The 16,384-nt window shown below is 39.3% G+C and overlaps 1 protein-coding gene across 2 annotated transcripts in view; it reads right to left on the reverse strand.

The window, feature by feature from the left end:
• Positions 1–16,384, reverse strand: part of LOC147711957 (lipolysis-stimulated lipoprotein receptor-like) — a 264,280-nt gene that overhangs the window by 120,545 nt on the left and 127,351 nt on the right. For both annotated transcript variants that reach the window (XM_086922671.1, XM_086922670.1), the window contains 3 exons: positions 15,877–16,023; positions 13,492–13,671; positions 740–787 (listed from right to left, as the gene is read on the reverse strand). In XM_086922671.1, coding sequence (XP_086778797.1) covers positions 740–787; positions 13,492–13,671; positions 15,877–16,023 — 375 coding nt within the window. The remainder of the gene's footprint in view (positions 1–739; positions 788–13,491; positions 13,672–15,876; positions 16,024–16,384) is intronic.

Genomic DNA, 16,384 nt, shown 5'->3' on the forward strand with positions numbered 1-16,384 from the left:
TTCTCTGTCCTTAAGGGTTTTTGTTCACAAAGTCCTGCAAAATTTACAGCTACCAACTTCATGGTCGGGGTAAAGGTAATAAATGCACTTCTTGTGGGGGTCCTCAAAGTAAAGACGCAGTTTCCCACAAGAAAAGCAAGGTCTAAGTAAAGACTTCTTACTTGACATGTTGAGAAGACAGGAAAAACTTTAAGAAATAGAGAAAACTGAGCAGAGCTCAGGGAGACTTCCTTCACACGACGTGCGGTAGTAAATCTGAGGGTCTGTGCTCTGAGGAGAAGGTTCTGGAAGGGTGCTAGCGCCTGATTGGCAATAGTTTGGACTAACATAATGACAGGAATATGTTACAAGTGTTTTTTCTCTCTATCATGTATTCCTATGTAGGAATTGGTTTTGAGCCTTTATTATGTATTTACTACTCTATTTCATGTGTTATGTTTTTACATACATACGTTATTGGTATGTTATTGCTATTTTATTTACTTTGGCACTCCCACTTAGACGACGGGGCATATTTAAGCATGTGAATCTATGAAAGACACCCTAATACTGGAGAAAAAATGTTACTGCATTTCAGATTCTGGCTCAGAACCCAAGCAAACAAAACTAGATTTGATGAGACATTGGGCTGGCCGAGATGGGATAAGCAGCCTCATCTTTTATAAAGAAAAGAACAAACATTTATTTCAGAAAAATATACAACAACACTATTAAAAATAATTCTAGTGCTTGTGCATACCTGATTCATTCTCATGGAGAAGAGGAACTTGAGAACTGTGGCCACCAACTGGAAAGGTTAAAGAACATGCAGATTTAAGTTTATTAGAAATAAAAAATAAATAAAAAACATGCATCATATATCTTCTGTTCATTTCACTGGTTGTGCCTAGCAGAAGGACAAACAAAATTGTATTTTAAGTTAAGGAGTCAGTGAGTTACCATAAACTATCTATGAGGGACAGATGAACATTCTGAAACTCTGGACCTGCCTCCAGTATAATTAGTTCACCTTCAAAGCCCAAATGTAATGTGATATAACAGGATTTTACCTACATGCCATAGATGTTCTTATTCAAACCATTGCTGTAATAATTGCATCTACACAGCACTATCACAACACAGTCATTTCAATAACCTGTGGTGGTGGACCAAGTGGAATGACAAACGTTGCCACATGAATAGCAACAAGAGAGTTTGTCACGATTAAACAAGATTATTGCTTCAACTGATTTTCTTTTGCAGGGCACCTTCCCAGATGCTCAGTAAGATCAAACAGATCATGTCTCGCTGAAGAAAGTCAAGCCTAGCTTCACACAACTACACAAACCACTTGTCTATTACACTATTCAATTTTGGGGAAGATCACTGACACGTCAGCTGCAAACCAGCTCCACAATAGAATTAGGAGTAAAGCCCTGCTGCAGGACAGTGTGTCTGACCTCAGGCCACCCTGCAACATAAAAACAGCAACCATCCAAGTGGCTGACGAGACTGTCAGATGAGTGCCAAAGGCAATTAATTCTTTTTAATCTTACTTGACACCTGTGCAGGCTCTGACTCGGTCTACGATCATGCTGAGCTTGACAAACACACTCAGTAATTGCTTTGTTGCACCATCCTGCAGTCATTGTAAACACATCTGAACAGAGGCCACACAGATTATGGACAAGCCCATATTTATAGCCTGTGGTGACTCCCAAGGCATCATCCTCTCAAGACTTGAAACTTGCACATGGCAACCTAGAGTCCCACCAACCGAAAAGCATGTGAGCATTAACCAGTAACCAAATGATACCCTGCACTCCCTCAAGGTCTCACATAAGACCTCATTCAGCTTAAAGAATTATGCCACAATTATTCAAGAGTGGATGTACAATGTCTCTCTCAAGAGTTACTCAACCAAGGCACCATGCTCTCTGCACTAATATGCCAGTCAGCAACATCCAAAGTTCAGGAATGGCACAATGAATTGAATATGGATGACACTGCTCTAACCCTTTTCAGTAAAAAAGCTACAGATTTTCTGCTATCAGCCTAAGCACATACACTGTGCACAAGCCTGCCTGGCATTAACTGACCCTACTGTACAGAATGAAACTGCTCAGAACAGCCGTTCAGCTGACAGTGCCATCATCTTGATGAGGGCAACACTTTACTTGCAGGAGTCCAAAAGATCCATCTGATGTTTCTGAAGAGCATTCTTAAAACTAGGACCGCAGAAATTTGACACGATAATTTACATAGTTCTTCCTTCTCTAGCTCCCAACTTACATAACCTTTAATGCATGCTGCATCACCTTTCAGTAAGTCAAGAACAGAACATAAAAATTCTTGGTATGCTCAATGAAGACAGAGGGATTTTCAAGTCATGCAGCATAAGCAGAATGAAACTCCGGGAATAGAGAAGGCTTAACTTTCCCCTGCTAGTCATCAATGCTGTGGCGCTTCACTGGAGTTCAAATCTGACAGGTATCTTTCCACATCTACTTCTCAAACAAACTAAAGACACTGATCTTCAAGCAATACACCTAGAGATCTGAAGATTGCCCCCTTTTAAAACTTCTAATAATGTAATATCTGTATGAGGGAATGTAGAAAGTTTATTTTGGGAAAAGAAATCACTTCCTAGAAATATTTTTGCCTGTCTAAAGAGGACAGGTTCTGACTTGTTTTCATACCCCAGAAGTCTTTAATTCACCTCTTGAAAAGAAATTGTTGTTCTACTCTGCAGTTAAGTCTTGAGAGGAATTTAATAGCATCATTTAAGACCGCTTTATGCATGTTCCAGAGACCAGATTGTAGTGCACTATTAGACATCATCATGTTGTTTGGACAGGCAAGACAGAGGAAGAGCAATCACTAAATAACACCCATACTCCTGGCACTATCATGAGGGCAGTCAGGTTACTTATGAAAGTAATGAAGATGCACTTGATGTAGACGAGGATTACAAATGAGTACATTTTACTTCTCCATAAGGAGATCTTTATTAATATTCTCGATCAATGGTGAGGGAGGAAGGAATTCGTGATCCGTTCAATTCCCTTGTATAAAAATCAACTAATCAAAAGCGGAAGGATCATTTGTCCTGCATTGGAGGATCACTTGTCCTGCATACCATTGGGTATGCGGTCTCGGTTCTAGTCCCAATAAAAAACCCTCATTAACGTGTTGTTTTTGTGGTTGTCTCTGAGCAGTATATTTACGTTCTCCGCTTCTTACACACGTTTTTGCAAAATCATGGGGTTTAGTGGTTTTGCAACCTCCACCAGGAGGTAATACCCTTTGCTATAACAGTAGTGACCAGAAATGGTGCTCGTGAAATTGTGAAGTGAATTTAAAAGTCTCTCGGTTCCGGATATAACTTTTTATTCGTTCCGGGGTCTTTTGAGACAGTAAAACTAATATAGGTGATTGGGTAGCTTGTTATGGCTCTATCACGCAATGATTGTGAAAAAGGTCGACATGTTTCAGCCCTTGTTCGCCAACAGGTCGGGTGGGCTTTCTTCAGGACCAGGGTGAGGTGAGAAGGTGAAGGATACTCCTAAGAATTACGTGGTGTATCTCGTTACAGAACATCATTCATTATTGTTCTGATAAGGTCCTTTTGGTACCTATGAGAGAAGGATGTATAGAAAGTGATGGCTAAAATAAAATAAAACAAAGGGAAAGGATATGGGAAAACTATAACATTATTTACAGTGACATACACTATCCAGTGTGGTAGGGTAGGATCGATTTTATACTCGCTCTCCAACCCTTGCACAATGGGTCAGGTCAACTCTCTCGGTGGCTTAGGCAAACTGAATATTGGTCGACAGTCGGGTTTATGCATGGATATTGACTGTGTCGATGTTAAGTGAAAAACGAATATCATTTCTCTTTTATAGACACATTCATTGGTTCTCATCAGTCATTCACTCATTCATTTTCAGACTTGAAGGCGTATTTCATGTACCTTCTTTTTTCATAATTCATACATCCACCATATATTCAGGGAAATGGTTCATATAGCAAATATAAATAACACCCTTTTAGGGAGGGAGATATGGAGAGCTTGAAAAACTTTCACAATTGGATAAACGCATGTGATGAGTGGCTGAAGTTTACATACACAGCCAATAAAAAACATCTAGATTTCCTGGATATCACCATTTACGCAGAAGGGTCCACTCTCCAAACAAAAACTTATCATAAACCAACATCTAAAAACAGTTTACTCTCCTTCTCAAGCTATCACCCTAGACCACTTAGGGAAAATCTCCCCTATAGCCAATTCCCGAGGTTACGCAGGAATTGCAGCGAGACCACAGAATACAAAAAACAAGCGAATGAACTCAGTGAAAAACTTAAAGACAGGAATTACCCATCAAGAATTATCGAAAAATGCAAGAAGAGAGCACGTAATCAAAACAGAGACGGACTCCTAGAACCTGCCATACATGAGCCAAACATAGAAACTTTGGCATGTGTAACTACGTATGGTCCTGGAAGCAACAATCTTAAAAAAAGTGTGAACAAAAATTGGAGAATTTTGACATCTGCGAATATCAATTGGCCCAAACCCAGGTTTGCAAATAAAAGGACCCGAAACTTAAAAGATATACTTGTACATACCAGGCCCCAACCGAAAAAACTACCAGCAATAATGATGTCACCTTGGAATACCAACCCAGTCACTGGCCATTATCCCTGTGGTTCCTGCTCAGTCTGCCACCTAAAGAAGGTAACAAAGGAGATTCAACTGTTACCAAATCTGAAATGGCAACTACGGAATCACACTAACTGTAACACAAGCCATGTGATCTATATGATCACATGCCCCTGCGAAAAAAAGTTACATAGGCATGACTTGCAGGAAAGTGAAGCTTCGCCTATGTGAACACAAAAGCAACATCAAATGTAAAAAAGCAACAACCAAAATGTCAACACATTTTCTGGAAGCGAGACACACAGTAAATGACCTAACCTGGGTTGTCTTGGAAACTCTATCCCAAAAAGACCACAATGCAGAAAACATCCTCTTTGAAAAAGAGCAAAGATGGGTGCACAGATTGGGCACAGACCGTGAAGGACTAAATGATAGCATCCCATGGGGGAGTATCTATAAATGAAATGGAACTAGTGATACACTCAACAATAACCGGCTCCATAAATCATAGCATTTTCTGCAAAATAACACCCCTTTAAATAAACGTAAAAAGTGCGACTTATCAATACATAAGGATTAAAAATATTTCGGAATTAACATCTTATCACAAAAAAAGACTCAGCGCAGTCTTTGGACCATGTTTATCCTTTCACACGAACTAAAACACTGAACCCGGAAGTAGAACGAGTTTCCGGGACTGCAGTGGCAGAGTCAGCACAAGACGAGTGACGAGGTGGCCGAAGGTAGCAGAGAGAACGACCGCTACAAAACCGTAATGTATCACTCCGAAAACAATATGTACTAAGTCCTATTTTGTTATATTAGGCCCCCGCTGACCCACACAGATTCCGATGAGGTCAAAATAGACCATAAAAAAGGTATGTGTATGACGAGAGCACGCGCCATACTAGCGCGCATAATCACGCACTTGAATGCCTTAAAGTCCGTTTGCCATACGCATGCCCTCGCAAAGAAAAGAAAGCATCAAAAAAGCACGACGAAGCTAATTGCATGCTGGAATGACACTCACTGGATAGGGTGTTATTTATATTTGCTATATGAACCATTTCCCTGAATATATGGTGGATGTATGAATTATGAAAAAAGAAGGTACATGAAATACACCTTCAAGACTGAAAATGAATGAGTGAATGACTGATGAGAACCAATGAATGTGTCTATAAAAGAGAAATGATATTCGTTTTTCACTTAACATCGACACAGTCAATATCCATGCATAAACCAGACTGTCCACCAATATTCAGTTTGCCTAAGCCACCGAGAGAGTTGACCTGACCCATTGTGCAGGGGTTGGAGAGAGAGTATAAAATCGATCATACCCTACCACACTGGATAGTGTATGTCACTGTAAATAATGTTATAGTTTTCCCATATCCTTTCCCTTTGTTTTATTTTAGCCATCACTTTCTATACATCCTTCTCTCATAGGTACCAAAAGGACCTTATCAGAACAATAATGAATGATGTTCTGTAACGAGATACACCACGTAATTCTTAGGAGTATCCTTCACCTTCTCACCTCACCCTGGTCCTGAAGAAAGCCCACCCGACCTGTTGGCGAACAAGGGCTGAAACATGTCGACCTTTTTCACAATCATTGCGTGATAGAGCCATAACAAGCTCCCCAATCACCTATATTAGTTTTACTGTCTCAAAAGACCCCGGAACGAATAAAAAGTTATATTAGGAACCGAGAGACTTTTAAATTCACTTCACAATTTCACGAGCACCATTTCTGGTCACTACTGTTATAGCAAAGGGTATTACCTCCTGGTGGAGGTTGCAAAACCACTAAACCCCATGATTTTGCAAAAACGTGTGTAAGAAGCGGAGAACGTAAATATACCGCTCAGAGACAACCACAAAAACAACACGTTAATGAGGGTTTTTTTATTGGGACTAGAACCGAGACCGCATACCCAATGTTATGCAGGACAAGTGATCCTCCAATGCAGGACAAGTGATCCTTCCGCTTTTGATTAGTTGATCTTTATTAATATTCATAAGCCACAAATAATGTGTGAAATGTTTAGATGAACACACTTAACAATAGCAAGAAAACTTTTTCCTGTTAGAGAGATATAATCAAAACTTAGTATCCAGGAAATAGGTGGATCAGCCATTAGCAGTTCTTCACGATCAATAAATATTAACATTTCTCATGAGAGCAAATGTAGCAGAATTTACTTTTGCAGAATGATCTATAGGTTCCTATACTCCACCAAAGGTGGTTCTAGAATTATCTAGCTCTGGAACTAACAATATTTTTCCTACTTTCTTCAGTGTGTCACGGTGGTGCAGAAGGCATCATTGCTAGAGTAATAGTGTTTAGGAAATCATGGAAAAGAATTGGCATGAATTACATGGAAAACTAAAATTACAATTAGAAGGCAACATACCATATAGTATGGGCTCATGCAAGTACAGCACCTGCATTTTGCTCACCTTTCCGGTTGAGGCCAAGGTCAAGGTCACTACATAATGGTTCTTAATATGGTGCTTGGGTTTAAACTGAAGTCAACTTGAAAGCACCACATTCAGTCCAAATACCATGAAGGTCTTGGCAATTGAGGACAGACACTTTTTACATTCTGGAAGTCCATGGCCATTGGAACGGCGAAAAGGGATATCTGAGAAGGAGATTTTATGGAACCTGCTATGGCTAATATTGTTCTTTGGTCAATCGAGTACACTAGGACACAAACACTCCTTATCTTCACAATGTCTGCATAGTTCATAAGGAAGTTCACATGAAAATACTGCAGGTATTCAGGAGTAACTTTGTGAAGTTCAGCCATGAAGGCAGAATTGAAATACTAGGTTGGTCTTCCGTACTATGAAATACAGCCTCCAAAGCAACTTAAGTTGCTTCAGAAATGAGGCGGTCGCAATATCACCTCTGGGATGGCCAGCTGAGGGTAACTACATTCAAGCTCATCATTCTGGTAATTAGAGTTTTAGGATCACCTTTGGTCGCAAAGGAATGTGTTGAATGAAAAATTTAGAACACCTGAGTGTCTGAACAAGATGACTTTCCCCTAGAAGCGAAGTCCCTGTATACCTGGACGTACAGTATTGTGTGTCCTACCATGGTGAAAGGGGGCTACTTGAGAAATCACCCCATAAATATTCTTATTTTTTAATAAGTGTTCTGCATACCTTGTGTACTAATGATTTCCCTAGCCAAGTATGCCTATTACTTCAGCCTGCTAGTTAAACGTCAAAAAGCAAAAGGATTATTTTAGATTCAAGCTACAACGTCCCGAAACATGCTCCTGTGAGTTTGGTAAATTAGGACAAACTTCATGTCGCATTTTTCTATCAAAACATTCTCCAATAGATTTTGAAACTAAAAAAAGAAAAAAAAAGTTTGGGTTTAGATGGTTGTCCCTCAGTTCAATCATGATGGTGTTATTTTATCTTTCTATTTGCAACACATTTGGCTGAAATGATAGTCTATCGGTCTGCACATCTTTTTCTGGACTGTCGAAATTGTCTGGATGGCAATCGTTTTCGGAAGAGAATGTGATGATTTTCTGTTACCATCAGAAGAGACAGAGAGACAGACAGATCAGAGAGAGACAGATTGTGATGAACACAAGGAAATTTATAACTATCTGCTTACATTCTAGATTTCTGAAGACACTCGTCTTGAAGGCAATTCTGTAGGGCTACGTAAGTAGTTATGCATGATGAACCATGAAAATGTAGAAAATTATCAAAGCAGAGATGAGATCTCTTTGGAACTAGGATGAGGGTTTGTCTGAAGTGAATGATGTTTCTGAGGTATGGTACAAAACCAGATATTTTTGTGTTCCTTGGGTCAAAATAGCCCTCTTTCCTCTGTAATGTGTGGGGAAGAAATGTTGCTGTGCCGGTCAAGAAACTATTGTGCAGTGTATCAAGGGGCAAATAATAATCCTTCTCGTCATCTGGTAAATTGCCTTTGAGATTCCTCATCCCCAGAAGAGTAAATTAATATCTTCCCTACCTAAAAGGTATGATGTTACTATTGCCATGCATTAAAAAGAATATACGGGGTATGGCCTTTACAAAAGGAAGTACTTTGTATTTGTTGAACATGGACTCCGATTGCTGTTTCCTTATCACAATGGAGACTTGAAAATATGCATCTTGGTGGTCAAATATTCAGATCCAGTGTACCTGATGTAAATCAGTATAGATTTTGTGCAAGGTAAGAAATATCAACTGCTACTGTATCCCATGTTCATGGGTTTGAAGAAACAGCTAGGTCCTGGCCACCTGTCTTTTTGGGTGCCTTTCTTAATGGGAAATGGCATAAATACATGCCTTTGCTGCTTTTAAATGTATAACTGCCGCTGTCACTTACTTTTAGAACAATGGTTACATCCTCAACTACTTGGTACAAGACGGGCCTGGTGGTTTCCACAGTGAAAACGGGTAGCAAACCCTTTCTGAATCTCGGGCCATAGTGTATAATGTTGAACACCTATTTATCTTACAATATGTTCTGCCACTTGAAAGATGGTGAGATGTTTTCTCAATCTAAAGTGATTGTTTTTCCACTGGTTCCCAAACTCATGATTTTGATGCAATGTTTGGCAGTAAGGTTTTTGAGTCCACGAAAAAAAAAAAAAAAAAAAAAAAAAAAAAAAAAAGAAGAACATCTCTTCTCAAGCTTTCATAATGAGAAGTGTTGAATTCCTTTTTCTCAAGGCCAATAGTCTGTGGACCTCACAGCGAGCATTAAACTTAATGGCAGAAGTCCTTTCAAAATTTCCAGAAAAGCAGATATGAGCCAGTCATGCTGGTTTATAAAGGGTAGTGCCACAACGTTTCTTTCCCAGTGTCCCTTACATTACTCTTCTTTTCCAGTAGACTAGGAAATATAGAGGAAGGGTACTGCTTCCTGACCACCAAAACAAACACTGCACCAGGAAGTGGGTTGCTTTAGGTTAATGGCCATCAATAAGGGGGGCTGGATTTCTTTTTCCTGCCTTGGTTTACAAGATTTCACTGAGAATAGTGTAACAAATACCTTCCCACTGGGTGTCCTTAAGGACCAGAACTAATGGTAAAGGCCCTGAAGGAGCAAGAGGCTAGGAGTTTCATATGTAAAGGATGCATGCTAAAAAAACACTGCCTTTAAACTAAGCTTCCTGGCAGTCACTTCATTGAAGGCCATTAGATAATCAATAGCCTTGAAGGGAAAGAGTACATACAGGTTAGCGAATACTTGCTTCAACTTAAGTGCGGGATGATAACTGCATCTCTTTCTTGGAGTACTGCTCCTTCAATGGCATAGCAGGCCTGTGCAGGCAATTCACCCTGGAGGGAGTCCCCCTAAACCTGGAAGAAAATGTATCTATAGGATGATCAATCTCCAACTCTCTGGCCTCTTTATCTGCCACAAGTCGTCTATCTACCTTGTTGGTCCTCTCATGCAGAAGGGCCCAGCCTTGACAAATAGAATTTGTCATAACTGCTTAGATGGTAGCTTATCCTGGGTTCCTGGATAGAGTAAGCAGCCAGGGTGTGGAATTTGATAAAATATCTACTTGTCAATGGGACAGGTTGCTTCATAAATCTACTCGTCCTGTAAACAAATCTACTTGTCCCTTTGGTGCCATGTAGTGTGGTGAAAAGTTTTGGCAGCAATCTCCTTAAAGAACTCAGATAATAGCCGCTCTCAATATGTGCTATAATAGGGTGGAACTATTAACAATTCACTGATTTTGCTACCTTCCCGAAAATCTACATATTAGGCAGGTAGTGGTAAGCAACAGTTCAGGGTTGGACAGCCCTTTTGAGTCTCGACAAACCAACTAACTTGTATATTTTAGAGGTTTTCACGAGCTCTTCTCTAATTTTTTCTCATATTGAAAAAGGTTGGAAATTTACTTGTGACAAGGGCTGAAGTAAAACTTATTCCAGGGTTGTGAAAAAAGAAACTGTAAGAAAGGTGAATTTGTAAACGCTCAGCAGATTTTCGCATGAGCAAATCTACATATGCAAATTTGCTCGTACTAAAATGTAGTTCACTGATATTTTCTAGAGGACCATTTCCTGGCCTACTTCTGCAAAGTTTAGAAAATTCATGAAAGCTGTAAATCTGCACTAATGCAACAACACATACCAGGGGGCCTTTTGTGACTTCTTTTAAGAATTGGGTCCCTAGTTAGGTCTGATGTTAACAGACATTTTGGTTTTATTAACATTCTATCTCTTTATTTATCTGGTGCCTGGCTTCACTGAGAGCGACTGCATTTCGCTCTTACTCAAGGAGATTATCTGCACACAAAGTAGTTTTGTAAAGTACCTGGGGCTACTGCGGCAATGGATGCATTTTGACATCAAAAATAATTTAGCTGTTTGTTATAATGGTGAGGGAATGGCAGCTCCTACAACATTAATCAAGTCAAAACAAGACACGTATTGACAAAAACTAAAAGGCGGACCACAATGTCAAACCTATTGGCTTTGCAAGTGCTTGTTTATTTTCATATTCCCATAATCTTATTGAAACTGGTTGCACTGATTTTCCATTAAGAATATTTTTGGAAATACTAGCATGTATCAACACATTTTACTAAATGATGCTTTAAAGAAATGGTACCAAAAATTTCACAGTAGTTTAGCAAAACATGTTTTTCCCAGTTGCATTTTTTTTAACATTTCATTTTGAAAGCAAAGAATCATCAGACTTGCTTTCAAGCTTCTGCAGATATTTGCATCTAATCAGAGGGCCTCATGTGAGCATTATATGTAGCCTCATATTATTAAACTTTCCAAACGGGTGTACACATTTATTTACTGGAACCACTGTCAGTAGTGCAGTCTGAACGTACATTTCTTTAGAGTGCTAACCCTAATAATAAAGGCTTTGTATTAATGAACCATAAATACAAGTTCCAACAGCATTAACATATGGACACAAAAATTACCTGAACTGCAGACAATGCCATTCCCTGATCCATAATAAGGTACTGTAATCTGGCAGCCAAAACGTTTGTGCTGCAGGAGGTTGAGCCTACTTGTCCAAAGGACAAAATAAACATGAACACTTGTTGTCCTTGACCCCAAACAATATGTGTTGGGCGTCTGGCTCTAGGAATTCCACACTACTAAAGCAGTGTTTGGTGAATACCTCAAAGGCAAGGTCATCAACATACTTTGATGTGGAGCAGGTCAAATGTAAGGCTTTTCACATCAAAGCCCTCAATATTCAGGATTAACCAGGAACAGTGATTAAACTCAGATGTATGGAACCCTCAGAGATATGGGTGTAGGTCTCCAAGTATGAGGGGAGGTTATGAATATTCCTGGTCTTGCTGCCTGGTGGGGACCTGAAGACGCAGCACCTGTGCATTTTCTTCAGCAAGACCAGCTTAGCAAATGAGTGAACCGGCTGAGTCTTTAAGGGGCTTATATTACCATCCTAGCAAATATTACCCATAAAGATGGAATAGTCATGGAAACAGGAATAAGTGTGACCTACAAACACACTTTGTTCACATCACAGTAGTTTTGCAGAGGTGAAAAGTATAATACTGCAATGTACATTCAGGGAAAAAAATTTATGAAAGCAAACCAGCACCTACCCATGTCCAGTTAAGGCAAAAACAGCGTCTGAAACCTAATTTTGCCTTTTGATAGGAAATATTTCTCCTTGGAAAGAAATGTTCTGAGATCCCAGATACAGGTAGAATTTTCGAAGTTCACAAGTAATAATCAATATTTCATTATGGACCACACTTTAGTTTTGATCATTTAACCTTAATTAAGCATAGGCTTTATTTAGCTCGGCAACATGTATCTCATTCAGATATAAACATTATTATTTTATCCTCTTAGTCATTTAATTCCTCCACCTCTCTATCCTTAAATTTTCTGTGCTTAGTGTCCCCAGACTCTTAAAACGAGATACACCAAGATGCCAGGATACTGGAGTTGCTTTCAAGGACTGGTTTTAACCCATGTAGAATCTACTGGGGAGCAAGTCTTGTAGAAGGGCTTCACGTTAAGAGACAGCACTCTTTTCCTCTAACGGAAGCTGGCAAAATAAATCTTGGAAAGAACATACTTTTTCGGATACTACAGTCACGTTTATTTAATCATGCATGGTTTTGGAAGCCCAAGCCAGCCATAGTTTTGCAGACAGTAAGGATACTTCCTCATCCTGGAGGATTTGTGGCTCTAGTCCTTTGCAGACTATTGTTAAGTGGTTTTATACAAATCTAAACCGATCACACCACAGGAAATATACACATCCTCTGAAAAAGATAATATACAAACACTAGTCTGCAGCTTTAGGGAAAGAAGAAACCAATAGGTACCTGCTACCAGAGTGATCCCCTGCACATCCTCTGTGGCAATTGTTGATCTTTAATGTCACAGTTCTTAATCAACACGCACACTGCTTTAAAGAAATGGGCAACAGTACACAAGAATAATACAAGGAAGATTGCGGCTACAGTTTTTATCATTTCATAACTCTTCCTTGGATTAACTTCTTCAGTGTTTTGCAAATGTAATATCTTCTGAAAGATATTTCTTGAACAATCTCTAACCAAGCACCTCATTATCTACTGCTATAGAATATTACAATTACTCCAAAATATTTAACATTTTAAAAACTTAAGTCTAGATTCTAGTTAACAAAAAAGCAAAGCTCCTTGAATATATACACCAATTTAGGGGTTACTCCATTCATTTATTTCATCTTCGGAGATTCTCCTTACCATGTATCATTTCCACATCTCAACGTTAACACAGCACTTGCCAAACAACTTCATATTCCATACACAATGGGTAGTTTGTCCTTAATTTTTACTTACCAGAGCTCGCTGCATCATAGTCAACAGTATATCCATTGTAAACAGACTGTACAGGACCCATTGGAATTAGTGGCGGTGCCATCTTGACCTGGCTTGGATGGGAATAAACGGAAGGAGCATATACGCTAGGAGCATAAATACTGGGTACTCCGGAGGTGGCAGCCTTTCCTGCCTCATACACTACAAACAGAAATGCAAAAGCACATTTTGTAAGTATAATTGAGCCATAAAGCAGCATTAGTATTACATTTAAATTTGAATTTACTTCTTTACCTACTGTCCAGGCCGTCTACTTCGGCTCACCTTTTTCCTTCCAAACACCCCAAAGAAGAAGGGTCATGAACCCATAACGGTAACAAATCAATACACCCCATACAGAACTCAGTTTGTAAGTTTCTCTTCAACCGCATGCGCGCTAGCGCAATTCCGCTCCTGTGCTGAGTTTTTTTTAAATCGCACTTTACGTGACGAGCTGGGCTCGTCATCAGCGTGCGAGGAGGCTACGCCATGACGAGCCAGGCTCGTCATCAGCGTGGAAGGGGTTAAAAAAGGAAACTCAATTGAACAGTGAAAGCGGAGATTAATTAGAAATGACTCAATATGTCTATGTCTGACAATTGCTGAAAATTATATTTTATATAGTGCTTGCTAGCAGTCGCCCTTTGTAGTGCTGTACATAACTGGTGCAACTATTCCCCTACTTAGAGGTGTGCTTTAGAACCATACGGGTTTACTCCTGTTTTTCCCTTAGAATAGGTATGTGCATCAACCATTATGCCAGCCCTCCTGGGGTTTAGATCTGTAAAATGCAGCAACATATAAGTTCTCTGTGACTAATTAATTTGATGAGCTATCGGAGTCTAGCATTGAAATACGTGTATAAAAAAATCTCACACTAATCTTACATGTCGCACAAACCTACAAAGTGTCATTAGGTAATGGTGTCCTTTAAGATTTACATTCAGCTTTAAAACACTAAAAAGTGAAGCAGGACTCCATAGCTGAACGCACTGGCTTATAGGGTTAGCATGACCTGGAAGATACTCTTCACTCTTACTTCAATATCACTGGAACATATTTGCCAACCAAAAATGGCACTGCATTACTTTCCCATCGCAACATGGGAAACTGTTATAATTGGGTGCATTTCTTTTCAGAAAAAATGTAAAAGGTGACTTCTAAATTAAGATTGGAAAGAGCATTTTTGAAAACCCAAGTTAAAAAAAAAAGCTACAAGTCCAGAACCAATAGTCACCAAATTAAGAATGTAATGTAAATTTGGTAGGTCTACATTTATTTATCTAAGTTGAAGGAGAATGTTATGCGTAAATCCAAAGCAAACTAACATACACACACCTCAACTATTTATATACTTGCCAATCTGAGGATTGCCCAACCATTGAGAGAGCTGTGCATTGGTGCCTATAACTTTCTTACCTTATTGTACAAAATTAGGAAAAGTCATTATGTAGTCGTGTCAGTTGTGCTCAGGTGATTCTTGGGTAAAGTTGTGAATGTGTGCTGGGCAGTGGAGGTGAGTAGGGATGGTAGGGCAAGGATGGGTATTTTGTAACCAATATGCACTACGGCGATACCCTTCGAATTTGGTTTGAGAGGTTGGGAGAAACAAGTAGATAAGAACAGAAAGACACGTCAGAAAAAGAGAGTATTCAAAAGGTTGCAGACAATGCAAAAAGAACCACAGTTTGAAGATAGGAAATGTAGCTAAAGGGCTTGAGACACAGCAGAACAGTATGAAATGAGACATACACGTCATTACCAGAGCAAGGATAGCAGAACGTCGGAAGGAAACCTCCATAATTTGCCAAGTGTGGCAATCACTCATTTTTAACCAATGAGGACAACTGCTCCGATGTCCCAGTGATAAAAGAAAGTATATGTACAAATCTCAGCAGATTTCAGTGGTGTAATAAACACATTCAATGATGTTCTTAAGCAATTGTGTGCATTTCTTCACAACACCATTAATATAACAAAGGCATTTAACACTCATGCATATACAGAGAAGCCCATAAATACATCAATTTATAAAATGCATGGATTTATATAGTGCAGATTATCACCCGTGAGGGTATCCAGGCGCTGTCCATGGGCAGGGGGAGAAAAGTGATCTGCTCAGAATCGCAGGATGCTGAGCCGACACCTAGACCTGAACCCAAATTCCCAGCTCCCAAGTCGGCAGCTCTGTCAAACGTGCCCCATCTACTTCCTCTAGCAAAAGATTTTTTAGCCCCAGATTTTTTTTGCTTCAAGGCAAAATTCATGAGTAAGCATTGTGTTTCAGAAGTTGGCGAATGCTAAATTATGACCTTGGTTCCAGAGCTTATAATTTTAACATGTCAAATTTTTATCTGGAAAACTTACATGCTCGAGGACAGCAACATTTTTCTGGGCAACATGGACAACGAACGTAACAGCAGCAAGTATGTGGACAACACTGGCACCAACAGATACTAATGAGTAGGAAGACTAAAAACCCAGCAAGAACCACGAGAACTACAAACAGCCAATCTGAAAAACAAAAGATGAAGTTTCAATGAGCTTTTTCAAGGATTTTGAAACTTGAACACTGTTTATTACATGTGATAACATTAGCAGCAGCAAAAAAACTCTCCATAGTGTAGGTTGATAACTCGGAAACCTGCAATCTAGATGGGGAATCTAGATGTAAGTTGCATCTTACGAAATATTCAAGCCTATGGATAATACAAAAAAAAGTCATGCTAATAAAAAGTTAGTAGAAATGAAACCCTACTCACTGTCATCTACACAAACCACAGCGATCTACCTCTGCTCTAGTGGAAAAGCTTTAACTATGATCTGTATGGAAAGAAGATTGAATATAGTAGTTACCGAAAACGGTTTCCATTGT

This window comes from Lissotriton vulgaris, chromosome 5 (genome assembly GCF_964263255.1).
Source record: "Lissotriton vulgaris chromosome 5, aLisVul1.2, whole genome shotgun sequence".
Classification (NCBI taxonomy): domain Eukaryota; kingdom Metazoa; phylum Chordata; class Amphibia; order Caudata; family Salamandridae; genus Lissotriton; species Lissotriton vulgaris.